General features: G+C 36.6%; 1 protein-coding gene and 2 pseudogenes across 1 annotated transcript; 1 reads left to right on the top strand and 2 right to left on the bottom strand.

Annotated features, from left to right (window-relative positions):
* Positions 1 to 18,099: 18,099 nt before the first annotated feature.
* LOC149250359 (abscisic acid receptor PYL3 pseudogene) lies at positions 18,100 to 18,468 on the bottom strand (annotated as a pseudogene).
* Positions 18,469 to 18,977: 509 nt separating this feature from the next.
* Positions 18,978 to 20,124, top strand: LOC149250358 (cysteine-rich repeat secretory protein 38-like). Its single transcript, XM_089453629.1, has 2 exons — positions 18,978 to 19,060; positions 19,296 to 20,124. Exons 1-2 carry the CDS (start codon positions 18,978 to 18,980, stop codon positions 20,122 to 20,124), a joined length of 912 nt encoding a protein of 303 aa, XP_089309755.1.
* A 3,414-nt stretch (positions 20,125 to 23,538) lies between these two features.
* Positions 23,539 to 26,652, bottom strand: part of LOC149250357 (glucan endo-1,3-beta-glucosidase 11 pseudogene) — a 43,854-nt pseudogene continuing 40,740 nt past the window's right edge.

Here is a 26,652-nt window from a genome sequence, read left to right as displayed (position 1 = left end):
GAGAAGCCAAAAGAAGCACATTGGCAGGCAGCAAAAAGAATTCTCAGGTATGTTAAAGGTACAAAAATGTTCGGCATTTTATATACTGTCTCAGAACATTTAGATTTAATTGGGTACACTGATAGTGATTGGGTTAGAAGTGTAGATGATCAGAAAAACACTTCCGGTTATGTTTTTGACATGGGTTCAGGAGCCATTTCATGGGCTTCTAAGAAACAGCCAATTGTGGCATTGTCTACAGCAGAAGCAGAATACGTTGCAGCTACAACAGCAGCGTGTCAAGCGGTTTGGATGAGAAGGATGCTAAGAAGTCTATGCCAAGAGCAGGCAACAACAACGGTGATTTTCTATGACAATAGTTCAGCTATTGCGTTGTCCAAGAATTCAGTGTTTCACAAACAAACGAAACACATTGATACAAGGTTCCATTACATCAGAGAATTGGTGAACAATGGAGAAATTGTCTTAAAACATTGCAGAACTCGGGAGCAGGTTGCGGATATTCTGACTAAGCCTTTGGACCAGAAAAGTTTTAAGTTTTTGAGGAAACGTCTGGGTATGATTGATAACCTAGCAGTTGAAATTAAAGGGGAGTGTTGAAAGTGTAATTTCAACTGCAGTGACAGCTGAACAGCAGCGGGATATTTTACTTCAGCAAAAACAGTTAGTTTCTTTTTTCCCTGCGATGCGATCAGATCGCAGATCGCAAGTATCGCCTTGCGCACGTTATGCCCCTGTCTTTTGCATTGCGATATGTTTTTGCAATGCGATAATTATCACATATCGCAGATCGCACTAATGTGTGTGTGCTCCATTTTTTCTGTGTTCCACCAAATGCTATTTCGCGATGCGATCAAATTGCAAATCGCAACTCGCACCAACATAATAATGTTCCATTTTCTCCTTCCGTAGTTTGTGATTCTGCGATGTGATCCAACTGAAGTCAATGGTTGAAGTACAGGCCAGCAACAAATGAATTTGACGTGAAGTAAAAGTTTCTTTACCGCCAGTTTTGTGAGTAAAACAATAAATGTAATTTACTGTGGGTTGGTAAGTTTTGGTAAAGATTTTAATTTTATTTCAGCGGGAGTATGGGCACAAGTAAAAGTTGGTAAAACCATTTAATTTTATTGTTTCTTTTACGGAAGCATGGCAAGTGAAAAAGTATGTAAGTTTTTTTTGTTTTGTTGTCATATATATGTAATGTTTTTTTTACTATGTAATTAAAAAAAGAGAGGCACAACAGTGCGTATGTATAGTTTTGAATATGCAAAAAGGAACATGCAGCAGCGTGAGAAAAATCAATGTATGTAATTCTTCACAATAGTGTGTTAATTTAAAAAAGCTGAGACAGAGTATTTCTCAGGAGAGACAGTGAGTGTTTATTGGAAACTGGAACTGAAGTGTTCCTCGTGTAATCCCTCTGTGAGAGAGGAAGAACCATATTTTGTAACAACAATTTTTATTAATAAATAGAAATCTGTAGTGTGTGAAAACTCTGTCTTCTCCAAATAAATTTTCAACTTTCCGCTGTGTTAAGATCCTGTGTGGAAAAACAGAGCATTGTTCTCTGTTCTGTGATTTTGTTTTTGGAATTTTACCAAAAAAATTCCCAACAATTATCTTTAATCATTTCGCTATAGTTCCATAGTATAAACCTTTGTATGCTTAATATGTGGTTTATCGTGGTAATAGGCTTGCGGGGGTTCTCCGAGAACTCGACAGCCATACCACCTTCACAGGTTATTTATTTTTTTGTTTCTCTTACTGTTTGAATAAAATTTCAATGTTTCTGCCACTTGTTTTTGTGTTTTCCTAATACTATTATAATAGAGAAATGCTTAGGAATTTCTATGAATTGACAGAGCCTACTCTGCTTTCACTATTCAATGAGCTCTTCATTTTAGTAAGACAATTTGTATTCAAAAACTAAAAAGGAACATTACTCTTTCTACAGTAATTCATTCATATATGATTGCTTTAGATAGCTGGGGCATTTTTCTGTTACTCTAAAGTGGTTAAAGATTCCCTAATGTCATTACCTCTGTTATGCATCAATGCAGTAATCTAACTATGTTAGGAATATAGCAACAAGCACTATATACTCATTAACTTTCAATGAAAATCTTCCAGTAATTAAATTACATGCTAACTATTTAACTACATGATATAAAAAAAATTAATCTTTTCTTACTAGTGATTACTTATATGTTTTTCTTGCTGTAAATATAAACATGCATTTATTTCCTTTATCTAGAAGTCTCACCACCTAACCATTGATCTGGCAATTACATCCAGAATCCCCCTCCGAGCTATTCCAACCCCTGTAAGTGGATGAAGGAAGTCTGGTACATTACTGTGTCCATTCTCAACTCAACTCTTGTATCCTTGGACTGTTATCCACAACCTCTTCCCACTGGCTAATTACTGTGTCCATTCTCAACTCAACTCTTGTATCCTTGGACTGTTATCCACAACCTCTTCCCACTGGCTAATTCGTCCAGCTCAAGGAAGTTTATCCATATCAAACCCCTTCTTCCCTTTTTCCAAACCCCAGGGTTCTGTCATTTTCCTTTTTGAAGGACAAGATGGGCAACTTCTTGTAACTGTTTTAGGAGTTATTTAACTGATTCTTCAGTGCTTTTACAAACTGATCAATTTCTTTTAATTAATAATTAACCAAATAAGTTCTGTATTTTCAGCCTAATTCTTTAACAATCCAGATTACAACAAAATAAAAAGAAAACTTGATAATAATTAGTAAAAATTGGTAATAAGTAAATATCAGTGCATCATTGAGTGTTACATTAAATTTCAAACCCATATTTGTTTATTAGTCAATGAGTTTCTTATTCAGCAATATAAATGTACAAATACTATTTAGCAATATTCAGCCATACACAACAATATACAAATTTCATTCAGCAATATACGAATTTTTATTTGGGAATAAACCAATTTAGCAATATACAATTTTTTATTCAGCAATAAACACTATATAAAGAGTTCTTAATATCTAGCAATAAACACTATATAAAGAGTTCTTAAAATCTGGCAAATAAAGTAGCAATATCAAACGCTGTATAGATTGTGCCTGTGAAGTTTAACAACCGAAATGTCTGTAGAAAAACTTGTGTACCACAGACCAATGGGATGATGCCTCGGTCCCTGCATATATGCCATGTAAAGAATCGCCCGAGGTGGAATTGAGAGACCCTCTTTTGATAGAACATCGGCATATTTGTTGAATGCACTATGGTAAAAGTCTCTGAGAATTTCTATTTACGTTTATCAGAAATTTTATTTGTGTTTATGAATGGAAATTTGATAGTAAATTTTTCTTAATTTTTTTTGCTTCCTGAAAACTCTTTACTACGACATGTACAATCAATTTTATATTCAGTGAACATAGCAGTGAATGGAAATTTGAGAGCAAATATTTTTTTTTCTTCCTAAAAACTATTTACTATGACACGTACCAAGGGCAGGCACAACATAAATGTATGTGTTAGTTTTTGTAATTTAATAATTTGAAAATATATGTAAAATTTGGGGATATATTGAGAAATTTGGTTTGCTAGTACTAATGAGCCCTAATTAATGTATTAATGCACTAACGAGCCCTAATTAATTTATTAAAATTAATATGTATATTGTAATTAATATTATATGTATTCACATATCAAAACTCTTAAATCACACTTCCATCTTTTTCTTTCCTTCGTTTGCTCGAATCGACAGACAAAGTTACTCCATGGCAGAGTTACTTCATACAAGACTCTTTGAGTGAAACTATGATTCTTCACCACCTCCCCCTATCACCATCTACTCGTGTAGCTCCTCTCTTAGGATATGGCTCTTTTCAGCGATACAACTTTGGACGCCTCGACATTCACGTGTTTGGAACGCATTTGAGTGATTGACATGCCCCTCGTCGTAGACATGGATTCAGAACTTGTTGTAAGAGGAGGTCAACATGTGTCACTGCAGCAACAACATGTTATTATTCTATACAGTCTCTTTTATATTATAATGAGACCATAAGTTCCTTTTATATTATTGTAATGAGACCATAAGTTTTTATGTATATAGTGAGTTAGGGCTGGGCTATGAAGTCCTCTCATTTCGAATTTGAATGTACTATCCACTTCCCTAAATATGAAGCCCTGATTTTTAGCGTAAAGAAAGCCATAGATTTGAAAGTGGAATCTCTCAAGGTAATAAGTAATAAGTAAGTAATACTAACATGCATTTTCTTAGACATATTAGGATCTACATACTTATGACACCAAAATGATTCAGTGTGTGATATTGATCACAGAAGTTATCAAACCATTTCAACAAAAGATAAGAAAGGTAAGTTTAACTTTAGAGCCATTTTCTTTAAATTGAAATATTCTAATGGCTATACCAACAAAGACAATACATATATTCAAGAAATCTCATGATAAATGAATTTTACTTCTTGCTGCTGCCATTACCATTTTGAACCCAAAAGGTTCCTTGATGGCCCAGCCCTTCGGTGACGTGGACACACAACCACGTGGTCACTCCTCAGGTCCTCGGCGGTCACTGTTGTGTTAAAAGTCAATCCTCCGTAGATTTGATCTGCCTCCAATCTGCAGTTCATTAATGTGCCCTTCTGCCGGTTGATAGGGCCAGCTGCCGGTTCACCCGGTCGATGTGTTTCCCGCTTTTGTTAAACCCTAAAAGGTTATGCCTCGGTTCATTTTCCACTTGGTCACTCTGCTGAGTTTTGCTCTGCGTTCTTATGGCGTTGCTCCCGGACTCGAACCTGGTCCGCTCCTCCGTCTGTTCAATGGTTACTATTCTCTGTCTATGACTACGGGTTCTGGTGATATGCTGTTTTCTCTGCCTTCGCTGCTGGTTGTTGAGGTGTTTGGGCTCGCATGGCTCAGTTGCTCTTCACTGTGTTTAATGGTAAGTATTTTGTGTTTACATGAGGTCTCTGTCGCCTGGTTCTTTTCGATTTCTGTTACTGAGCTATGGTTCTGTACAGATGGCCTGCAACTTTGGCGCTGCCGCTCTGCCGAGTTCCTATCCGCCCTCGAAGGTATGTTATTATTCTATGATTTACTCTGCTCTGGTTTCCTGCTACAGCCACTCACAGTTCTTGTGCCTTTTCAGTTATGGTTATTGGGTTTTGTCTCAGCGGCCTCCTGTCAACTTATTGGTGAGTTCTTCGACTCCCTTACGCTACACCTTCTCTGTTCTTAACCCTCTGGCTTCAATGATGACCCTGGTTTCTATTCTCGGACTAACTTTGCTTTGCTCTGCGCGCAGGTTGGTCTGGTGGCTTGCTAACGAGGGTTTTGGGTTCGTGCAACCTTCGGCTCCATTCGACCCTGGTTCTCTTCGCAAACTGGTAGGGTTTGCTCCTACTCCAATATGTCTGTAAATTTGTTCGATATGGCTGTAGGTTTAGGAGTCACCTTATGTCGGTTGTTTGGGTTCAGCCGTGCCTTTTTCCGGCGTTTGTAGCCTCTATGTCTTTGCTTCTTTTGCGTCAAGTTACAGTCTCGGTCTTGTGAAGGCGTCCAGCACTTCTGTAATAGCAAGGGTTTTGTAACTTTATCTCAGCGTTGATGTTGCGGGTTTGGCTGTGCCTCTTTCCGGCGTTTGCAACTTCTCTGTCACTGTTCCTTGGCAACAGATTTATGTTTTTGGCCTTGGAAAGGCGTGGGATAACTTGTAGCAGTAAGGGTTTATAGTTGTATGGTACTGTGATAGCGAGGGTTTATTATATGTTACTGTAATGCTTCCTAATTTTGAGGCGGACTCTTTTCAGTTAGCTCCTTCCTGTGTGCAATGGCTATGCTATATTTTAATAAAATTAATTGAAACAGAGTTTGTATTGTTCGGTACCTTTTGCCTTGTAAGATTCTGTTAGCTTGTATGCTGGTGATGTGTGACCGCGTTGCTCTTTCGTGCTTGGCGTATTGATTCTGTGCAATACGGGTTGTAATCTTGATTTCATTTGATGCCTGTAACGTTCTTCATTATTTAAATTCTTGCTACAATTAGACTCTTTCTATTCCAATTCGCTCTTAAAATACAGTAAATACTTGTGTGCATTATGTGGGAAAATGTCAGCAATAGATTATCTCTGTCAAAAATAAATTAGTTCTGTTACAAAGGGTTTTTGATCTTGCTATCTATTTCTCTTTTTCACGAGGGGAAAAGTCCCCCGTTACATTCTTCTTTTGCTTTTTAAATTACATGGAAGCATAACTGCTTATCGAACTGTTCTACATGAATCCTGTAACTGTCATTTAGTTTCTTTTAACAAAATTTAACTAAACAGTTTTCCTTTCCTAAGCTAAACAACTTGTAATTGAAAGTGTTCTGAAATAAAAGAAAACAAACAATAATTAAATAAAGACAACAACCAACTTGGTGACCTGTCCACCCAATCCTGGAGTCTATGTCTTGTTTCTGTTCTCCCGTGAGTCAGTCAATGGTCATTCGTCTCCTCGGAGCTGGATGCTCCTGCATCAGGCTCCCGGGGTGGTAAAAAGTCATGGCTCTGTTCCATGAGGTCATCAACAGAATAGCCCGCCTTTTGTATCTGCGTTGCGTTGAGCCACGAACTGTCCTCTATTGGACGGTTCCGCCACTTGACTAAATACCGCAGATACTCCTTCCTGCGTGTGCGTCTAGCTACCTGTGTATCCAGAATTCTTTCGATCTCAAGGGGTGGTGCCGTTGGCAACTGTCTTGTCCAAGAATCCTCTCCGTAGCTAGTGTTCCGTGGTGTTGTTGCGGTTGCATCATTCTCCGAATCAGCGACATAGGGAAACAGATCTGCCACGTTAAAAATGGGAGAAATACCAATCCCGGGTGGCAACTGTATCTCATAAGCGTTCGCAGAAAATTTTCGGATGATTTTGCAGGGACCGATCTTCTTGAATTTTAGTTTATTGTACTCCCGTTTTGGAAACCTCTCCTTACGTAAGTACGCCAGGACTTCATCCCCAACGTTAAACTGAACTTCCCGACGCCTTGTATCAGCTCGGTGTTTATACCTTTGACTGTTGTCCTGCAACTTCAGCTTGACCTGTTCGTGTAAATTGCTCATCGCTTGAGCGAATTCTTCCCCATCAGTGCTCTGTTTCTCGAGTTTCCCCAAATCTCGTAATTCATGCACTCCTCGCGGATGCATGTTGTACAAAATCTGGAACGGACTGTAACCGGTGCTGCGGTTAGGTGAATCGTTGTATGCGAATTTCGCCTGAGCAAGTACACGGTCCCACGTCCGGGAATTTTCCCCTGTTAAACTTCGAAGTAAGTTCCCCAGGCTTCTGTTTACTACCTCCGTTTGACCATCAGTCTGCGGATGATAAGCGGAGCTGAACTGCAATTGAGTATTCAACTTTTTCCACAGAGTTCTCCAAAAGTGACCAGTAAACTTTACATCCCTGTCAGATATAATGGATTTCGGGAGTCCATGCAACCGAACGATTTCAGTAAAGAAAATGTGTGCTATATAAGTGGCATCGCTGGTTTTCTTGCAAGGTACAAAATGTGCCATTTTTTAAAATCGGTCAACTACAACCATTACTGAATCAAAACCTCGTTGTGTCTTCGGCAAACCCAGAACGAAGTCCATGCTCACTGAATCCCATGGTTGACTTGGAATCGGCAATGGCAAATAAAGACCAGTATTTTGACTGTGACCCTTTGCTAGTTGACAAACTTTGCATCTACTCACGTACCTCTGCACATCCCGCTGCAGTTTCGGCCAGAAATAGAAATGTCGTACCTGAGCAATCGTTTTGTCTATACCAAAGTGTCCAGCCAGTCCTCCACTGTGTTTCTCCTGTATAATATTTTCCCGCATAGAACAGTTGGGTATACACAGCTGTCCTCCCTTAAAGAGCAATCCTTCCTGTAGATTATAGTCTAACCACATGATGTTATTTCTTAACAGAGGGTTTTGGCAAGCTTCATATGCCTCCTTAAATTCGGTATCAGTCTGATACAGCTCTTTCAAATGCTCAAAACCCAAGACCTGCATCGTGCTTTCCTGTAGAAGCAACGTTCTTCTACTCAGTGCATCTGCCACCTTGTTCGCTTGTCCACTAATGTGTTTTAGTACGAACGTAAAATTCTGCAGATACTCAACCCAAGCTGCATGTTTGTGGTTCAATTTATGCTGCTGCATAATGTACTGCAACGCAGAATTATCTGTAAATAAAACAAACTCATTTCCCAGCAAATAATGCCGCCAATGCTTCAAAGCTTGTACGATTGCGTAAAATTCTTTGTCGTAGGTTGAGTATTTCTGCCTACTCTCGTTTAGCTTTTCACTGAAGAAAGCGACCGGTCTGTCCTCCTGACTAAGGACTACCCCAATGGTTGTCCCACTGGCATCGCAACGAACTTGAAAAAGCTTGTTGAAATCAGGCAGCCTCAATATCGGTCTTTCAGTAATCTTCTTTTTCAAAATCTGAAAACTACTTTCTGCTGCTTCAGTCCAGTGAAAAGGCTGATTCACCTTCTTGATCGTATCCAACATAGGTGCGCAGATCTCACTGAAGTTTCTGATAAACTTTCTATAAAAACTGGCTAGTCCATGGAAACTTCGGACTTCAAATAAACTTTTTGGAGAAGGCCAGCTAACTATAGCTGCCACATTTTCCGGGTCCATTTTTAATTCATTTTCTGCAATGAGAAATCCCAGATATACTAATTCTCACTGAAAAAAGGTACACTTTTTCAGATTAATCAGCAGCTTGTTTTGCTGCAGCTTCCTCAACACACTCTGTAAATGCCTGAAATGCTCCTCTTTAGTCCTGCTAAAAATCAAAATATCGTCCAGGTAAACTATTACAAACTTACCATTAAATTCCTTCAGTACCTCATTCATCAAGCGCATGAATGTGCTGGGAGCATTGCTCAACCCAAATGGCATCACCAGCCACTCATATAAGCCTTCGTTTGTCTTGAAAGCTGTCTTCCACTCGTCGCCTTCTCGAATTCGAATCTGGTGATATCCACTCTTCAGGTCAATTTTCGAGAAATAGGCTGCCCCGCTCAAACAATCCATCATATCGTCCATCCTTGGCAAGGGAAACCTGTACCTAATAGTAATCTTGTTTATGGCTCTGGAGTCTGTGCACATTCGCCATTCTCCTCCCTTCTTTGGAGCCAAAACGGTCGGTACCGCACAAGGGCTCATGCTTTCTCGAATCAACCCTTTGTCTAGTAATTCCTGGACTTGCTTCCTAATTTCCTCATGGTCTTTAGGACTCATACGATAAGCTGCTTTATTTGGCAGGCTTGCCCCTGGTATAAAGTCAATACAGTGACTAATACCCCTCTTTGGTGGTAATTCATCTGGAAGGTCATCCACCACAATGTCCCCAAATTCTTGCAGCAACTTCTGAACTTCCTCAGGCAAATCTGATATCTGTGTATGTAGTACCACTGCCTTTGGTCTTCATATGACAGCAAAATTTATTTCGCTGTCCTCAATCTGTTTCACAAACTCCTTTCCGCCCATCAGCAATGCCTTCACTCCACTGGCTTCTGCTGTATTTTCCTCCTTGATGGGTGCAAGCGTGTGCTTGATCCCATCTTTAACAAACTTATAGCAATTCGTTTTTCCGTCATGAACTGCACTTCTATCAAACTGCCAAGGTCGTCCCAACAGTAAGTGACAGACATCCATTGGCATGACATCACAAAGGATCTTATCCTTGTACTTACCAATCTGAAATTCCACCTCACATTGTTCGTCAACTAACAGCTGATGTCCTTTCTGCAGCCATGACACTTTGTAGGGAGTAGGGTGCTTCAATTTTTTTAATCCCAGCTTCTCTACCATCTCCACAGCTACTAGATTGTCAGTACTTACACTGTCAATGATCAGTTTGCAGCACCTGCCCCGCGACTTGCAGACAGTGCGGAACAAAGCTTTTTGCTGATCTGGTTCTGCAACCTCTTTTGCTGGTTTCAACAGCACTTTATTCAACACCAAGGCTTCACCTGTCTCTGGTGCATTTTCCGCTTCTTGAGGTGCTGCCTCAGCATCCTCTGGCTGAGCAACATAAGCTCCTCTTCCACCTGCTGGTTCACCTTCAGGACAGTCATACGACTTATGTCCCAATTTGTGGCAGCGATAACACTGGATAGTTCCCCTGCCCCGACCATTCCCTCGCCCTCGCTGAGGTGGTCGTCCTCCTCTAGTGCTATTGTCTTTTTCTGTTGTTCTAGCAGACTTAGAGCTGCTTCCTTCTTCACTTGAACCTGTACCTCGGCCTCTTCCAAACATCTTACCTTTCCCTCTGCAAGTTCCACCTCTTCTGGCATTCTACTTCCGGTTAATTTTCTCCTCTGCCTTCAGCGCAAACTGATAGGCTTCATCCAACGTCCGAGGTGAAAGGATACCGATTTCATCCAAGATTTCCCCCCTTAAGCCATTCACAAATCTGGTTGTTTTCTCCGGGGTGTCTTCCACATATCCTGCCCGCAAATTTAACTTGTAGAACTCCTCTGTAAATTCTTTTACAGTCATTCCCCTCTGCTTCAGGTTCTGTACCTGCCTGTACAGCATAATCTGGTAATCCTTCGGCAGAAATTTCTCCTTCAGTTTGGCCTCCATTCGGGACCACTTCTTTATAGGTTGTTTTTGAAGCCTCTTCCGCTCCACCTGAATGCTGTCCCACCACAAGGAAGCATGTCCCTTCAGCTTGGTGGTGGCGAACTTCACCTGTTTATCCTCACTGGTTTCCTCAAATTTGAAGTATTTGTTGACTTCACTTAGCCAATCCAATAACACGTCTGCGGACAGACTTCCGTCGTAAGTTGACAGCTCATGTTTTGGTTTATGACTTGACAGCAAAACCGACTTCAACAGTCTGAATTCCGGTGTCACCCCCTCCAATTCATCCTCTGGTTCTGCCACATCTTCATCACTGTCATCTGCTGGGTTTCTTCTTCCCCCAGCTTCTACTGCTTCTAAACGTTCTCGCAAGACACGGATCTCCTCACGGAGTCCCTCTTCTGCTACCCTCCGGACCCTTCCTCTTCCCCTTCCTCTTCTGCCAACCTCCATTTTCTTTTACTCAAAACCTGCTCTGATACCACTTTTGATGGCCCAGCCCTTTGGTGACATGGACACACAACCACGTGGTCACTCCTCAGGTCCTCGACGGTCACTTGGTTTGTTAAAAGTCAATCCTCCGTAGATTTGCTCTGCCCCCAATCTACAGTTCATTAATGTGCCCTGCTGCCGGTTGATAGGGCCAGCTGCCGGTTCACCCGGTGGATGTTTTTTTCCCGCTTTTGTTAAACCCTAAAAGGGTTATGCCCGGTTCATTTCCCACTTTGTCACTGCTGGTTTTTGCTCTGCGTTCCTATGGCGCTGCTTCCGGACTCGAACCTGGTCCGCTCCTCCGTCCGTTCAATGGTCACTGTTCTCTGTCGATGACTACGGATTCTAGTGAAATGCTGTTTCCTCTGCCTTCGCTGCTGTTTGTTGGGGTGTTTGGGCTTGCATGGCTCAGTTGTTCTTCACTGTGGTTTATGGTAAGTATTTTATGTTCTCATGAGGTCTCTGTCATAAGGTTCTTTTCGATTCCTGCTACTGAGCTATGGTCCTGTACAGATGTCTGCAACTATGGTGCTGCCGCTCTTCCGAGTTCCTATCCACCCTCGAAGGTAAGTTATCACTCTATGATTTACTCTTCTTTGGTTTCCTGTTACAGCCACTCACAATTTCTGTGCATTTTCAGTTATGGTTGTTGGATTTTGTCTCAGCGGCCTCCTGTCAACTTGTTGGTGAGTCCCACGATTCCTTTACGCTTGCACCTTCACTGTTCTTAACCCTCTGACTTCAATGATGACTCTGGGTTCCATTTTCGGACTAACTTTACTTTGCTTTGCGTGCAAGTTGGTCTGGTGGCTCGCTCACGAGGGTTTTGGGTTCGTGCAACCTTCGGCTCCTTTCGACCCTGGTTCTCTTCGCAAACGAGTAGGGTTTGCTCCTGCTCTAATATGTCTGTAAATTTGTTCGATATGGCTGTAGGTTTAGGAGTCACCTTGCATCGGTTGTTTGGGTTCGGCCGTGCCTTTTTCCGGCGTTTGTAGTCTCTATGTCTCTGCTTCTTTTGCAACAAGTTGCAGTCTCGGTCTTGGGAAGGCGTTTAGCACTTCTGTAGTAGCAAGGGTTTTGTAACTTTATCTCAGCGTTGATGTTGCGGGTTCGGCTGTGCCTCTTTCCGGCGTTTGCAACTTCTCTGTCACTGTTCCTTGGCAACAGATTTATGTTTTTGGCCTTGGAAAGGCGTGGGATAACTTGTAGCAGTAAGGGTTTATAGTTGTATGGTACTGTGATAGCGAGGGTTTATTATATGTTACTGTAACGCTTCCTAATTTTGAGGCGGACTCTTTTCAGTTAGCCTCCTTCCTGTGTGCAATGGCTATGCTATATTTTAATAAAATTAATTGAAACAGAGTTTGTATTGTTCGGTACCTGTTTGCCTTGTAAGATTCTATAAGCTTGTATGCTGGTGATGTGTGACCGCGTTGCTCTTTCGTGCTTGGCGTATTGATTCTGTGCAATACGGGTTGTAATCTTGATTTCATTTGATGCTTGTAACGTTCTTCATTATTTAAATTCTTGCTACAGTTAGACTCTTTCTATTCCAATTCGCTCTTAAAATACAGTAAATACACAGTAAATACTTGTGTGCATTATGTGGGAAAATGTCAGCAATAGATTATCTCTGTCAAAAATAAATTAGTTCTGTTACAGAGGGTTTTTGGTCTTGCTATCTATTTCTCTTTTTCACGAGGGGAAAAGTCCCCCGTTACATTCTTCTTTTTCTTTTTAAATTACATGGAAGCATAACTGCTTATCGAACTGTTCTACCTGAATCCTGTAACTGTCATTTAGTTTCTTTTAACAAAATTTAACTAAACAGTTTTCCTTTCCTAAGCTAAACAACTTGTAATTGAAAGTGTTCTGAAATAAAAGAAAACAAACAATAATTAAAGAAAGACAACAACCAACTTGGTGACCTGTCCACCCAATCCTGGAGTCTCTGTCTTGTTTCTATTCTCCCGTGAGTCAGTCAATGGTCATTCGTCTCCTCGGAGCTGGATGCTCCTGCATCATTCCTCCAATGCATCTTGAAGGAAACCCCTGAAAAAACACTAGGTAGAGAAAAGGAAGGATATGAAAGATTTTGCACCTTTGTTAGCAAATAGAAGATGAGAGATGCCCCTTCAAATTAATCCTTCCAGCAATCGTTCCAGTAATTCTTAAACAATTCATACAACCCAAGAACTAAGATATGCATGCATCCATGGAGCCTTTGGTTATAATAGATGGAATGGTGATGAATAACAGGTACAATAAATATTTAATGACAATTTGAAATGCTCAAGTTGCTATTATTCCTCCACATTACAATCTCAGATGGAGTGGTAGAGTTATTCTATTATTCCTCTAGGTTACAATCTGAGATGGAGTGGTGGAGTTATTCTATTATTCCTCCACATTAAAATTAGAGATGGAGTGGCGAAGTTATTATTAAGAGCATGAAATGGCGAAATTGATGCACAAGTTAATGAAACTACAGAAGCTTGTTGAGTTATTGTTAAAAGAATGAAAGGGTGAAATTGATGTATAATTTAATGAAACTGTCCACACCTGTTATTTAGAATTGGACACACTTTACCAATGGTTTGAAATGAGTGATCATCTTATTTGGAAATACAACTTTCCACTACCATGACAAGTGTATGTATAAGGTGTGTGTTACATTTTGTAGTATTCCCATTATGGTTAGTCATGATAGGTGTCAATTAACCAAAGAGAAAAATAACATTACTCAAAATATGAACAATTATTTGATTCCTAAAAAAATATGAACAATTATAACATTATAGTGATCCTTAAAATAATTATGATATTTCATGTAGTTCTCAATTTCATACAATGCTCCCTTTAAAGAACTTTGACCTTTTAAAATATGAAATCCATCCCTTTTCTTCATTGGTCCATGTAGAGTGATGCCATCGTTGCATAAGAAATCTCAAACATAATTCTTTTGGTGGGAAAATTTTAGGTTTAAATGGTATATATTTAATCATAATAATTCTAATTTATAAATAAATGGATGACATTCGTTTTCCAAAGTTTATAATATTGCAATAAAACTATTTAAAATTTCAAATACATTATTTATAATTAGATAGGTGAACTATTGTTTCGTTATCTTTTATATACCTAATTTTGATTTTTTTTTGCATAGGTTTTAAGATAAAGTTATCAAAGAAGCTCAAAGAGATAATGGTTTTTCTGAGTTGAGAGTTGATGTTAAACTTAGGACTACTAAGGGTTGGTTGGAAGAAATTAAATGCTATACAGGAGTCAAGTAAGGGTGTCTCTTATACCTTATTTTTTTTGGCATATACATTGATAAGGTAGAAGAATGTCTAAAAGATGTGGGTTGTGTTGGCCCCAATGCTATTATTATTTTGGAAAAGAGCTATTAATAAATTTTGAAGTAACTTATAATCCTCCAATTTTTTTGCTCCAATACGAATATGACTATTAATAATAGCAAAATTAAAATCATGATAATTAAATCCAAGAAAACATATACTATACTTTCATATCTAAATTTCAAATTGATAAAAAAACAAAATTTCATCACTATCACTATCACTATCACTATCCCTCTTATCAGTCAAAATTTTTAAATAGTTAATAATATACACATTATCCCTCTTATCACTAAAATTTTCTAAATGATTAAAAATATACACACTATTACCTTTAACCTTTGTTTTCTTTCAATCTTACCCTAAATAAAAATCCCTTATCATTTTTTTATTAATATATTAGTTCATCCATAAACTCAAAAATTAATTTCAAAAATTAATTTGTCCTTCCTTTAAATTAAATTTTTTAACATGTTAAAAACTTCATAATCATTAAATTATTATATATTGACATCTCATTATATATCAGTATCTACATATGCATATTCAACACATTTCTTCATTATTTAACTCCAATATCTACATGTTCACAAAATTTCATAATTAGTTTATCTCAATATCTAATTATATTTTATATTATATTTGAAGTAATTTAATAATTACATAATTTATATGCTACAAATCTACATATTATTTTCACAAGAACCATTCAGAATAAGTCTAATGAACTATGCAGGTTCCCATGGAGAGAGAAAGTGTAATTGATATAAATTAATATTTGGAGTGTTTTAATAGTGTGTCTAATTATTGTTTATCTAAAGTTTTCTAGACTCTTTGTATATAGTACAAAGTGATTATATTTCTTGGAAAATAATATAAGAGAATATTTAATTAAATGGGAAATTTAGTAATGAGGGATCGAGGACTATTTGTATATAGTATAAAGTGATTATATTTATTGGAAAATAATAGAAGGGAATATTTAATTAAACCATAAATTTAATAATTAGGGATAATTTTTTCAAATTTCTATAAATGTTAAAAAAAAAAATTAAACATAAATGAAACAAAAAATAGTTACTAGAAACATTATATATAAAGTAAATTATGGAAAAATAGTGATATTTACCTATGTGTAAATATATGCAATTTTATGAAATCTTTTGATATGGATAAAGAAAGAATGCTTTCAAGATAGGTACAAAAATATACAATAAGATAGTTTGTAATAATTGGTACAATGAAAACTATAAATCAACACAAAAGAAATTATTAAACCTCAATTGAAATGAGGAGATTCATAAAATGAGTGAATGCCAAAAAACTTATCCATACTCGAAATAATCATTCTTAAAAAAATACAAATTAATTGGCAGTGTAACTTGTCATCCTAAAAGAATGTGAATATGGTTAGAACCACAAAGTTTATTGCTAGGGAAAAAATAAAGATTAACTGAAGTTTTCGAGCTTAATAAAAAAGAGGTTACGGGAAATTTCTCCTTTCTAAGTAAATGTATAACAGGTTATTTTACAAGGCAATTTAAAGAAGTGTTAAACATCTTGTTAAGATAAAAGGCTTTTACCTTCCTAAGTTAGTTTTTAACTTACTCACACCTGTTATTTAGAATTATACACATGTTATCAATGGTTTGAAAGGGATGATCATCTTATTTGAAAATACACCTTTCCACTACTATGACAAGTGTATGTGTAACATGTGTGTTACATTTTGTAGTCTTCCCATTATGGTTAATCCTTATAGGTGTCAATTAACAAATGGCATAGTAAATTTTTAGTGAAGCTTTGTAAAAAAATAATTTAAAAAGTTTAATCATGCGATTTAAATATGCAGGGAAGTTAGTGGTGTGAATTCAATCCATTGATATTGTGGCAACAACAAGAATATACTTGCATCTTTAAATTTAAATAATTTTTTTAATTAGTCAAATGATTAAAATACTCAATTCTAATAAAAGAGACACCTATGACGTAACAAGTGAAGTCGGCGTAGTCTGAGAGTGTTAGGAGTTGGGAAATTGTAGGCAAACCGCTCAAGAAACAGGGCCGACCTCCCACTTACTCTCTCTTGGGACCCACAGCACGAAAATTTTCAAAGGGCCAATATAATATAATCTCCAAAGGTTTTTTTAATTTGTCAAATGAAATTTCAAAGGAATCAAGAAGATTGAAAGACAATGCGTGAAGTTATTTGGAAATGGTGGAAGGAAGAAAGGAGGGCCTACATTATTTAGAGGGCAAGTGCCATGTGTAGATTTGGAGTTGTAAGCGAGAATCTTGGGCAATCATTGCAGGCCACTGAAGGGGCCTGCTATCGAATTATAAATTGAAAATTTACAAAAACTTCTATGGAGAGAGATTTGAAAGTTATGAAATTAAAACACAGATTTAGATAAAAAATAAAAAGGTTTTTTTTCTTATGCTAATATATTATTGAGTTTGAGTTTAGAGTTTTATTTTACAACTCAGTATGATGTGTAAAGTGTCTCTCAATTATTAAAGTTGAAATTTTGTTAATGTCAGCTAAAGTAAAAAATAAATAAATAACTATATAAAATATTTAAATAATATCTATTCAAAAAAAATTACACCAAAAAAAAATTAAATCCTCTCAACTCATATTATATTCATATTTAAAATAGATATATAATAGTCATATAATACATTCCCTCAAAAAAGTAAACTTAGAAAATTGCCTAACATAAATGTTCCGCTTTTGTCTAACACTATCGCTTTAGTCATCACGCTAAGATTGCCTTAATCACCAAAGTTAATAGCTGCTTCAAACTTCCCTTGAATTCAGTGACTGAAAATATTTCTTGAAGCAGGCTATAATACTTCATCCTCTTTGGGATCGATGGGGTCTACAACAGGTGATTAAATTGGTGGACAAAGCTATTTTCTGTAACATTGGTTTCAATTCTATCAGGATAACATCTACTTTCTTGTTCAGTTTTGGATATCTCGACATCCAATTCTAGAATTTAACCTATTGTGTGTGTGTTGATGGGACTTAAATCTTAATAAATCCTAATAAAGTACAATACTAAGGATGTTGTAGAGACATTGGAGCATGTGCAGAATTATTGAAAATCAAAGTAGCATAAATACAAGAAATTTTGCAGGATCTGTGGAGGCATCTATATCTCTACTTTTCCTTTCATTTTCAATGGATGGAAGGAATGTTAGGCTCTAACTATTTTGGGCCAAGGCCATTGCCAAAAAAAATTATTGTTATATTCGTTTAAGAAATAGTCAATTTTATAAAACAAATTGTAACAAAATGTTTATGGATCACAAAAACTTGAATTTTTATAAAACAAAATATTTATGTTTCACAAAAACTTGAATTGAATTTTTATAAAACAAAATGTTTATGGATCACGAAAACTTGAATTAAAAACAAAATTGTTGTTCAATTTTATATTTTTCAACTTAATAATGTACTCAATTACTCAACTACCCTCTAACACTTTCGGAATGAATGCAATTAGGCATGGTTTCTGCAATAACAATTATATCTCAGAGAGTGCAAATTTCCCGTAAAAACAATTATTTATTAATATGTTGAGACGTGGGTCGTGGGAATAACTTTGACGACGACTATAGGTTGCATCTGAGGATGGTATCTATGAAGGTGCATGTATCTTTTATAGAATTCCCCTCTAGAATATTTTTCATATAGCATTCCACAACATTAGTCCAAACACTTCCCTCTTCCACGAACTCGTTCAATGTCATCACGGATTGATAATTCTGAAGGCGGTGCTCTCCTCCCAACACCCTAAAACTGAGAATGTGCTTCTCCTCATCCAGAATCTCGAGGTGCTCAATGTTGTTCTTTGCTGGAAGCCCCAATACGACTTTGACTTCCGTGACGCATCCCACCTTGACATTGGCAAGAGCTCTTTCAACCTCTATAGCTCCATTAATACACCCCCTACAGACCACAGGGCACGAACACTCTGACATCTATTTAATTTTCAAGCAACACTTTCTGGTTAATAGTGATGGACATATGCATGATGCGATCATCCATCTCGTTGTTTGTATTGATGCCCATTGAAACGAGCGGCATGTGTATCATCGCATGTCGTGTATCGTATGCTATCCATTCCCCATACCATCTGATATTAATTTCCATGGAATGTTATCATACGAAATAAAATACATGAGCTCGATCGCTGATAAATACAAAATGGTGTATCAGGTGGAATACGTATCAATATTGTAACCATTAATGTCGTGTTATATGAATTTGAAAAAACACTCAATATTCAAGTTTGAACTTGTAAATGCGCTCAATATTCAAGTTTCATCTCTAAGCCAGTGGTTTCACTTCACCAAAATTTGAATTGTATAATGGCGCTCCAGATTGGAATTTTGAATTTCAGAACCCGCGCTGCCATATTTTGTTGCCCTAATCGATTGGGTTAAGTTCCACTTTTTTTTGTTTGAAGGGAGACAGATCTCTGAGCACCATGGCAGTAGACACCATACAAATGGTGAGAGTGGGAATGAAGATAAGATCGGAAGAGGCAGCTCTGAAGATGAGGCGTCGTCAGCAAATATGAAGGAAATACATTTTAGAGGCGTGAGGAAAACGCCATGGGGGAGATTCACAGTCCAGATCGGAGACCCCTGGAAGAAAAGAAGAGTCTAGCTCGCCACTTTTGACACCGCAGAGGAGGCTGCCCGAGCCTACGATAACGCTGCTAGATACATCAGTCATTCAGATATATTATTAGATCACTCGCCAATATTAACAGAACTCTCGATTGGCGAAATTCTCTAAACAGGCGGGGCTTGGCTTTGAAAGAATCGGTGTTTCATAATATGGGGAGGTTTAATGGCTACAATACCATATCATTACACTTCGTTTTCTTAATCTGCTTGCTATTCATTAGTTTTCCTTTGGGAATTTCGGAGTTACGAGCTGGCGATTGCAAGAACGATACTGGTTATGCTCATGGAGGTAGGTTTGAGAGCAATTTGCACAGAGTTATGTATGATCTAGCTAACAATGCAGCAAATACGGGGTTTAACACCTTTTGGCATGGCCAGAACGCAGAAGACAAGGTGTATGGTCTCGTCCAGTGCAGAGACGACGCATCGCTAGAAGAATGCTCTAGCTGTGCACAGGAAGCGAGCATCATACTTCAACAACTTTGCGAGAATGACATAGGCGGCCTAGTGTGGTTCGATGTGTGTTTCTTGCGCTATGATAATTTCAGTTTCTTTTCAGTCTTAGATGCCCATGTCGTTTCTATTCTCCAAAATCCCCAGAGAGCGAAGGACAATCCGGCTGTTTTTCAGAATGAGGTCATGAATCTACTTCGTCCTCTGACTGGTGAAAATTCTGATCTCGCAAGCAAGGGATTAGCTGCAGAATTCGCTACCTCCTCTTTCTCTGAAACGCACAGGGTTTTCGGTTTGGTGGAATGCTGGAGAGATTTGCCCATAGAACAGTGCAAATCGTGTTTGTTAATAGCGCTCAAAAATCTGTATCCTTTTATGGAAAAAGAAGGGGGCGAAGCGTTGTTAGGAAGTTGCAGAATTCGGTTTGAGACATACCCCTTCTCCACGTTATTTCCCAGCAACGCTACAGCGCATCAGAGTAATGTTTAATTATATGTATTTTTCTTTATTGTCGAAGTTCTGATTATCTCGGTTTGAGAACAACTTGAGTGCCCTGATTTCTCAGAAACATAAATGATCGTTTACGCTACAGGAAATTCTCCGAGAAATGTGGTCATTCTGTGCGGGTCTATTGCAGGCGTTTATTTTATATGTTAATGGTTTCCTAAAATCTCTAGATATTCAATTTACATTAAAAAGTTGGGTATGAGTTAAAAAAAATCTGGTTTCAAGAGAAAGAAAGTTCGACTTTTACTTCTAATTACTTAAAATTATTATTCATAAACAAAAATTCACAAATTTATTTTATATTATAAATATTTTAAAATTATTATTTATAAACAAAAACTCACAAATTTTATTTTATATTATAAGTTTCTTAAAATTATTGTTCATAAATAAAAACTCACCAATTTTATTTTATTTTATATTAAAAGTAGTTCCTAAAATCATTGTTTCATTAACAAAAAAAAAAAAAATATTCTTTTATATTAATTAATTTGTTATATATAATATATTTTTACTCAAGTTTAAAATTTTATCATTTTATTTTTTATTTTATTTTTTTGGTTCATATAATTAAAAGTTAGTTTTTTTTTTTAATTTATGAAAAACAAATATCCATATTAATATCCATATTGAATTTTATTTTAATCTTAAAAAGACATTTCCTGTATAGAAATTCACAAAACTTACTTTATATTAAAAGGATAAGTTATAAATAAGATAATCTTGTTAAGTGGTTAAAATTTTATTTATTTTGTTTATATAATTAGATTTAGTTTTCTTGAATTTGGAAAAATAACCATTTAAAATAGAGTTTATTTTATCTCCCAAAAAAACATTAATCAAAATAAATACTTATATTTATTTATTAATTTATTTTCCAAAACTTTACAAACCCCATTGCACATCAAAACTACATGTAAATAACAAAACCTGAAATAGAAGTTCAAACTTATCATTGTTTCATAGTTTTTCCACAAACCTTATTTTATATTAAAAAGTTAAGTGCGAATAAAAAGTTAAATGTGAATAAGTAATGTACGGTTTCAAATTATTATTTGTTAAGAATGTTTCAATTTATTAGTCGTTAAAATTTTAGTATTTAAATGTTTTAGTTTTTACATTATAGGTTCGTTAAAAAAATTAAAATTAAAATATTACTTTATTTAAAAAAATAACTAAAATATTAATATATTTATTTAGCTATTAATTTATTTAATCAGTCAAAACTTTATTTTAATTTAAAAAGGTATATATATTAAATAAAAAAATAATATTTGAAGTTCAAACTTTTGATTCATATAATTTTCAAAAATCATTTGTGCTCACGAGGCCCGATTTTTAGTAAAATTAGTCATATAGAAATCATTTATGGATGAACAAAATCTCGCTAGCCCGATTTACATTAAGATATTACTTGTACAAAAATGATAGAGAATTTAAATATATTATTGATTATAATTTTCTAAAATTATTAATCATATAAATAAATATAGAATATATTATTTCTTAAATCGATTTTGCTAAAATATATATTTATATGGTAAATATAAGGAATTTTAGAAATAGCCTAATGATGAAAATCCTATCTTGGAATTGCAGGGGTATAGGGCACCCCTCCAAAGTGGCAGCCCTGAAAGATCTTATTTATTGTGAAAAACTAGGGATCTTTTTATTACAGGAAACAAAGCAAATCCTGCAAGATACGACTAAAATCATTGAACAGAACAAGCAGTACAATGGAAGCATTAGTGAATCTAGGGGAGCTTCCAGAGGAATCACTACAATCTGGAATCAAAACATTTGGAATTATAAGTCAGAAATTATTAACCAGCATTGGATCCAAACAGTGTTAGAAAACAAAGAATATCAGCAGACTCTAGTTATATAAAACATTTATGTGCCTAACCACTTCAGGGATAAGGAGTGTTGTTGGGAGGAAATCAAAGTCGAAATGAATGCAGAGGAGAATACCAATGTCATACTAGGAGGAGATCTAAATATTGTTCTCCATGCTAATGAGAAAAGAGGAGGTATTTTCTCCCCGGATCCTTTCAGAACTCAGCTAGAAGACATTATGCATGACCACGATCTAGTTGATATCATTGCAAAAAATAGGAGATACACTTGGAGCAACTGCAGACCGAGGAGGTCTTATAATTAGATCCCCTAAATTTCTCAATTTAGCCTTTGGAGGCAAAATTGTCTGGAGACTCATTACTGGACACCAACATGGTGGAAAAAAGTTTTGGAAATTAAATATCTTAATTTTCCTAGATAGCAGCTTCTTGATCGAGATATTCCCAATAGAGACTCCTCCAAAATTTGGCGATTATGCAAGAGAGAAATTCCACTAATCGCTCAAAATACTTCAAAAATCCCTAAGGGAGGTGCAAGCATCAATATTAGAGCTGACAGAATCATGGGTCAGCAGCTAATAAATAGACATGGGGGAGTCCACCCTATCCTTTCTTTTTTTGAAAGAACATGCATACATTTCCTGGACCAGATCTCCCAATGGGATCCTCACACCCTTCATCGGTCAGGTTGGGCCTTCCCAACCATACCCAATGGCCTTAACGCAATTCTTTCTGCCCTTTAATCCCATTTGCACAGTATAGCCCCTGTCAAAAAGAATGATATTGATGGGTTTCATTGGGACCCATCCGGATCCTCTTACACCATCCACGCTACTCACCATTACATTTGCAACACCAGCTTCTCCATGCCATGTTGGAACCACTGGAAGGTGGTTTGGAAATCCAAGGCAATTCCAGAAATTAAATTTTTTCTCTGGACCCTCCTCAAAGGGAAAGTCCTCACAGCCGAAAATTTGCAAAAGAGGGGAATCAATGGCCCCTCTCGATGTCCTAACTGCTTAGCTGTTGAAGAATCAATGCATCATCTCTTTATTGAATGCCATTTTTCCATCGACTATTGGAGGAATTTATCTCATAACAATCAAATCCCATGGAACACCCAAAACACCATAGGAGAAATTATTTACAAATGAAAAAAAAACTACCCCTAGCAGCACAGAAAAAATAACACAGTGAAGAGAGTCTGGGATATTCTTCCCCGAAATATGTTATGGAATATTTGGTTGACACGAAACCAGAAGGTTTTTAAGGATAAGGATTCCACTGTTAGAAGTCTTTATACCAAGGCAATGAGTCTTGCCCTTGAGATCATCTAAGTTAAGAATCCGAGAAGTATAAATGTCAGTGAACTCAGCATAGAAGAACACATATTCATTGGACACCCATTAGACCAAAACACAAGCAATCAGAAGGGCAACGCTACTAGCAACAAAAACAACAATGTTTCCCCTAACTGGAAGACCAAGCTAAAAGAGGAAGAATTTGTAGGTTGGCTTCATAACAGCAATAGGCATTATCTCTATTTCGATGGGGCCTCAAAGACAAATCCCGGGGTAGCAGGGGCAGGAGGAGTCATTTTTAATGCTAATGGGGATAAAATACTCTCATACGAGTGGGTCTTGGCCATACTTCCAATAACAGACCAGAAGCCCTGACCCTTTACCAAGGTCTTATCCAACTTGGGAAGCTTGGTATAGACACAGTCATAATATTGGGAGACTCGGCGATAGTCGTCAGTGCAATGGTTCAAAATAGGGATCTTCCCAATGCTCTCCTTCAACAGATTATCAAACGGTGCCAAATCTTAGGACACACCATAAAATACGTGTGCTATTATCATGTTCTGTGATCACTCAATAAAATTGCTGACAGTCAAGCCAACAAAGCTTGTGGCAGACCATTGGGTTGCCTCATCTGCAATGGCATGGAATCATTTCAGCATATTCCATGATGAAGAGACCTCCAGGATCAGATTAACACCTCAGATCATTTCATATGATATCTTGGTCAAAGATTGTCCTCATTCCTCCTGTGACTAAGATCCGCATAGGGATCTGGTAGTTTATTGGAATCATCACTCCCTCACCTCTCGTCAGTGGACTGACTGTCCTTCTACCTCCCAACCATCCCTCCTCTGCGCTTCCGAATCGCTCTTCCAGGAACAGTAGAAAAAATGGAACAACATAAAATACAATAGAAAAGGAACAACATGAAAGAAAAACATAGCTCCAACAAGTTCGTCAAGCTTGAAGCAAGTCAGTATCGACGACAAACCTGAAGAGTCCACTGCTTGACACATCAGCCACAGTAATATAGATTGATATGCTTTGTAAATGTTGTTATTTACTACTGCAGTTTGTTAGGATTTACCTCTGGTCTTTAGTTTTTAGAAGCCCAAAAGGCAGGATTAAGGAGGAATTTTGTTTAAGCTATAACTCCTTCTTCCCTAGCTCTTCTTGGCACCTCAGCATGTATTTCAGGAGCTCAGTCTCCCTCTTTTTTTCAGATTTATAATAGCAACCAAATTTGTAAAAAAAGAAGGAATATTAGAAATAGGAAAGTGTTAGATTTAGGTATGATGTTGGATTGGAAACAACCTATGTTGAGATTTTTGTTAGATAATTTTTATGAATTTGAGTTTGTTAGATGTAACACTATATTTTAATATTCAATCAATATCAAGATTATTCTGTAAATTGTCATGCTTAGGCTTTGAAGTCCAATTCTAGGCAATTCAGTATAAAATTGCATGGAGATGGTTGTTTCTAATAAAGTTGGAGAAAATAAGAAAGTAAAATTTATTTGTCACTTGCGGGAGAGCAGTGGCCAATCATGCTAACCTGCAGTGTTTTAATCACAACTTCTTTGTTTTTCATCCAAATTGAGTGATTCCAAAGCCAAATGAGAGCTAATTCAAAGCTATATCTCCAATAAAAATAGGTTTTAAAAATTCAATGGTATGATATGTCAATTTTAGTTAGAACAACCTGCATAACAGAGTCATTTTTTATTACCCCACTTAGAACAACAATGAATATTTTAAGCATAGATTCTTCGTTTGATGTCGAATTCGAATGATTCAAATTGGAAATGAAAGTAGATTCATTTATTTATCTCCAATAGAAACAGGTTTTGAAGACAAGAATAATTGATAGGTCAAATACTCTAAGGAACAGCCAGAAAGAGAGTTTTAGGAGTGCTGATTTACGATAGACAGTCAGTATTTTGATCATAACTTCCTCATACGATATCGAAAATGAGTGATTCCAATTGCCTTGTAAACTAGATTCATAGAGGAATCTACCATAGAAATAGGTTTTAAAAATATGGTCATTTAGTCCTCCAAAAACCGACTGTCCCAATTCCACGGATGAGATTTATGATTCTCCACCAATTATTAACCAAAGATTCCTCCCACATTTTCTTATTTCACTCACATTTGATGGATATGGTGCATAAAATACACGAATTAAATTATTTTCTCACCTCATATTGAGTTTTAATGCCTTATGTACTTGTCATTAAGTGTTGATGATGCTTTGAGTTAGATAATGGATCGTGATGATCTAAATTTGTGCCTTTTGCCTTGTTTTACCTTGGTGATGATCAAAATCTTCTAGATAAGTGTTGTCACTATTAGTTTCAGTTATACTATTAGGGGTAGCATGCCCATATCACAATCCATACTTAACACTTTCCATATTTCCCATTTCCCATTGTCGCTTTCATGGTTGTTGTCACCTGTCACAAAAAGGTTCAGGCATCATAATCCCATGAGAAGGAATTATAAGGTGAAGGTCAATTTAACTAAATAAAAAAAAATGGGGGAGGAAGAGAAAGATGCAAAGTAAAACGAAAATAAAATAAAATAAGAAATAAAAAGCCAAGGCAAAGCTTGAGTAATTACCCCCTCATAATGAGGTCATTACGCTAAGTCCTATGCGAGGAAATGCATCACTTATAAAAGGACTAAATGAAATTATTTGAAGTTTTATCTAATGAAACTCATATGGATAAAAAATGACTCAATCAAATGAAGTTTGAAAAAAAGCCAAATAAAGTGGTCATAAGAAATAGTGCCACGGAAAGGGTATATCAAAGCATATGTGCTCCTCCATTTCCAAATGTGATGATGTTAATGAATATCTTAAATAACCTTGCTTGATTGTGTAATGCAACTTATGAAGTCACATGCCAAACCATACTATATATCACTACACCTACTATTTAATGGCCTTTCTTGGTAACCACTTCTCTTCTTGGGCATTAACACATGTAATATGTACTAATAATGAACCTCCCATACATAAAGGTGGCAAATAGCATGAATTATATGAGTTATTTTGAAGTTTGAAGATGATGTAAGTAGTGGCTTCTACATATGACATGACCCATTTTTTTTATATTGCATTGGACTTGTGTGCATGCTTCCAAATAAATGACTATGTTGGGTCACTTCACCTCACATTAGAGAAATTTTGAGGTCTAAAATGAGCCTCCTAATGAATATTATAATATAATAGTGGAAATAATAAAATAAAATTAGATTACATCATCAAATTTTAGAGGGAAAAAAGAAAAACTATTTTTTCAACTCGTATTCTCAACTTATTTCTATATGTTTTTGATCAAA

This window comes from Pinus tabuliformis, chromosome 7, assembly GCF_031772625.1.
Source record: "Pinus tabuliformis cultivar Carrire ecotype Pingquan chromosome 7, CPIR1, whole genome shotgun sequence".
Lineage (NCBI taxonomy): Eukaryota > Viridiplantae > Streptophyta > Pinopsida > Pinales > Pinaceae > Pinus > Pinus tabuliformis.
Note: the sequence above shows the minus strand (reverse complement) of the source record. Positions and strands in the feature narration are given on the sequence as shown.

Coding starts and splice junctions, on each gene's coding strand:
- LOC149250358 (XM_089453629.1), top strand. CDS start 18,978: ATGGCAGTAGACACCATACAAATGGTGAGAGTGGGAATGAAGATAAGA. Junction 19,061..19,295: donor CTGAAGATGAGGCGTCGTCA/GCAAATATGAAG, acceptor TTCTCTAAACAG/GCGGGGCTTGGCTTTGAAAG.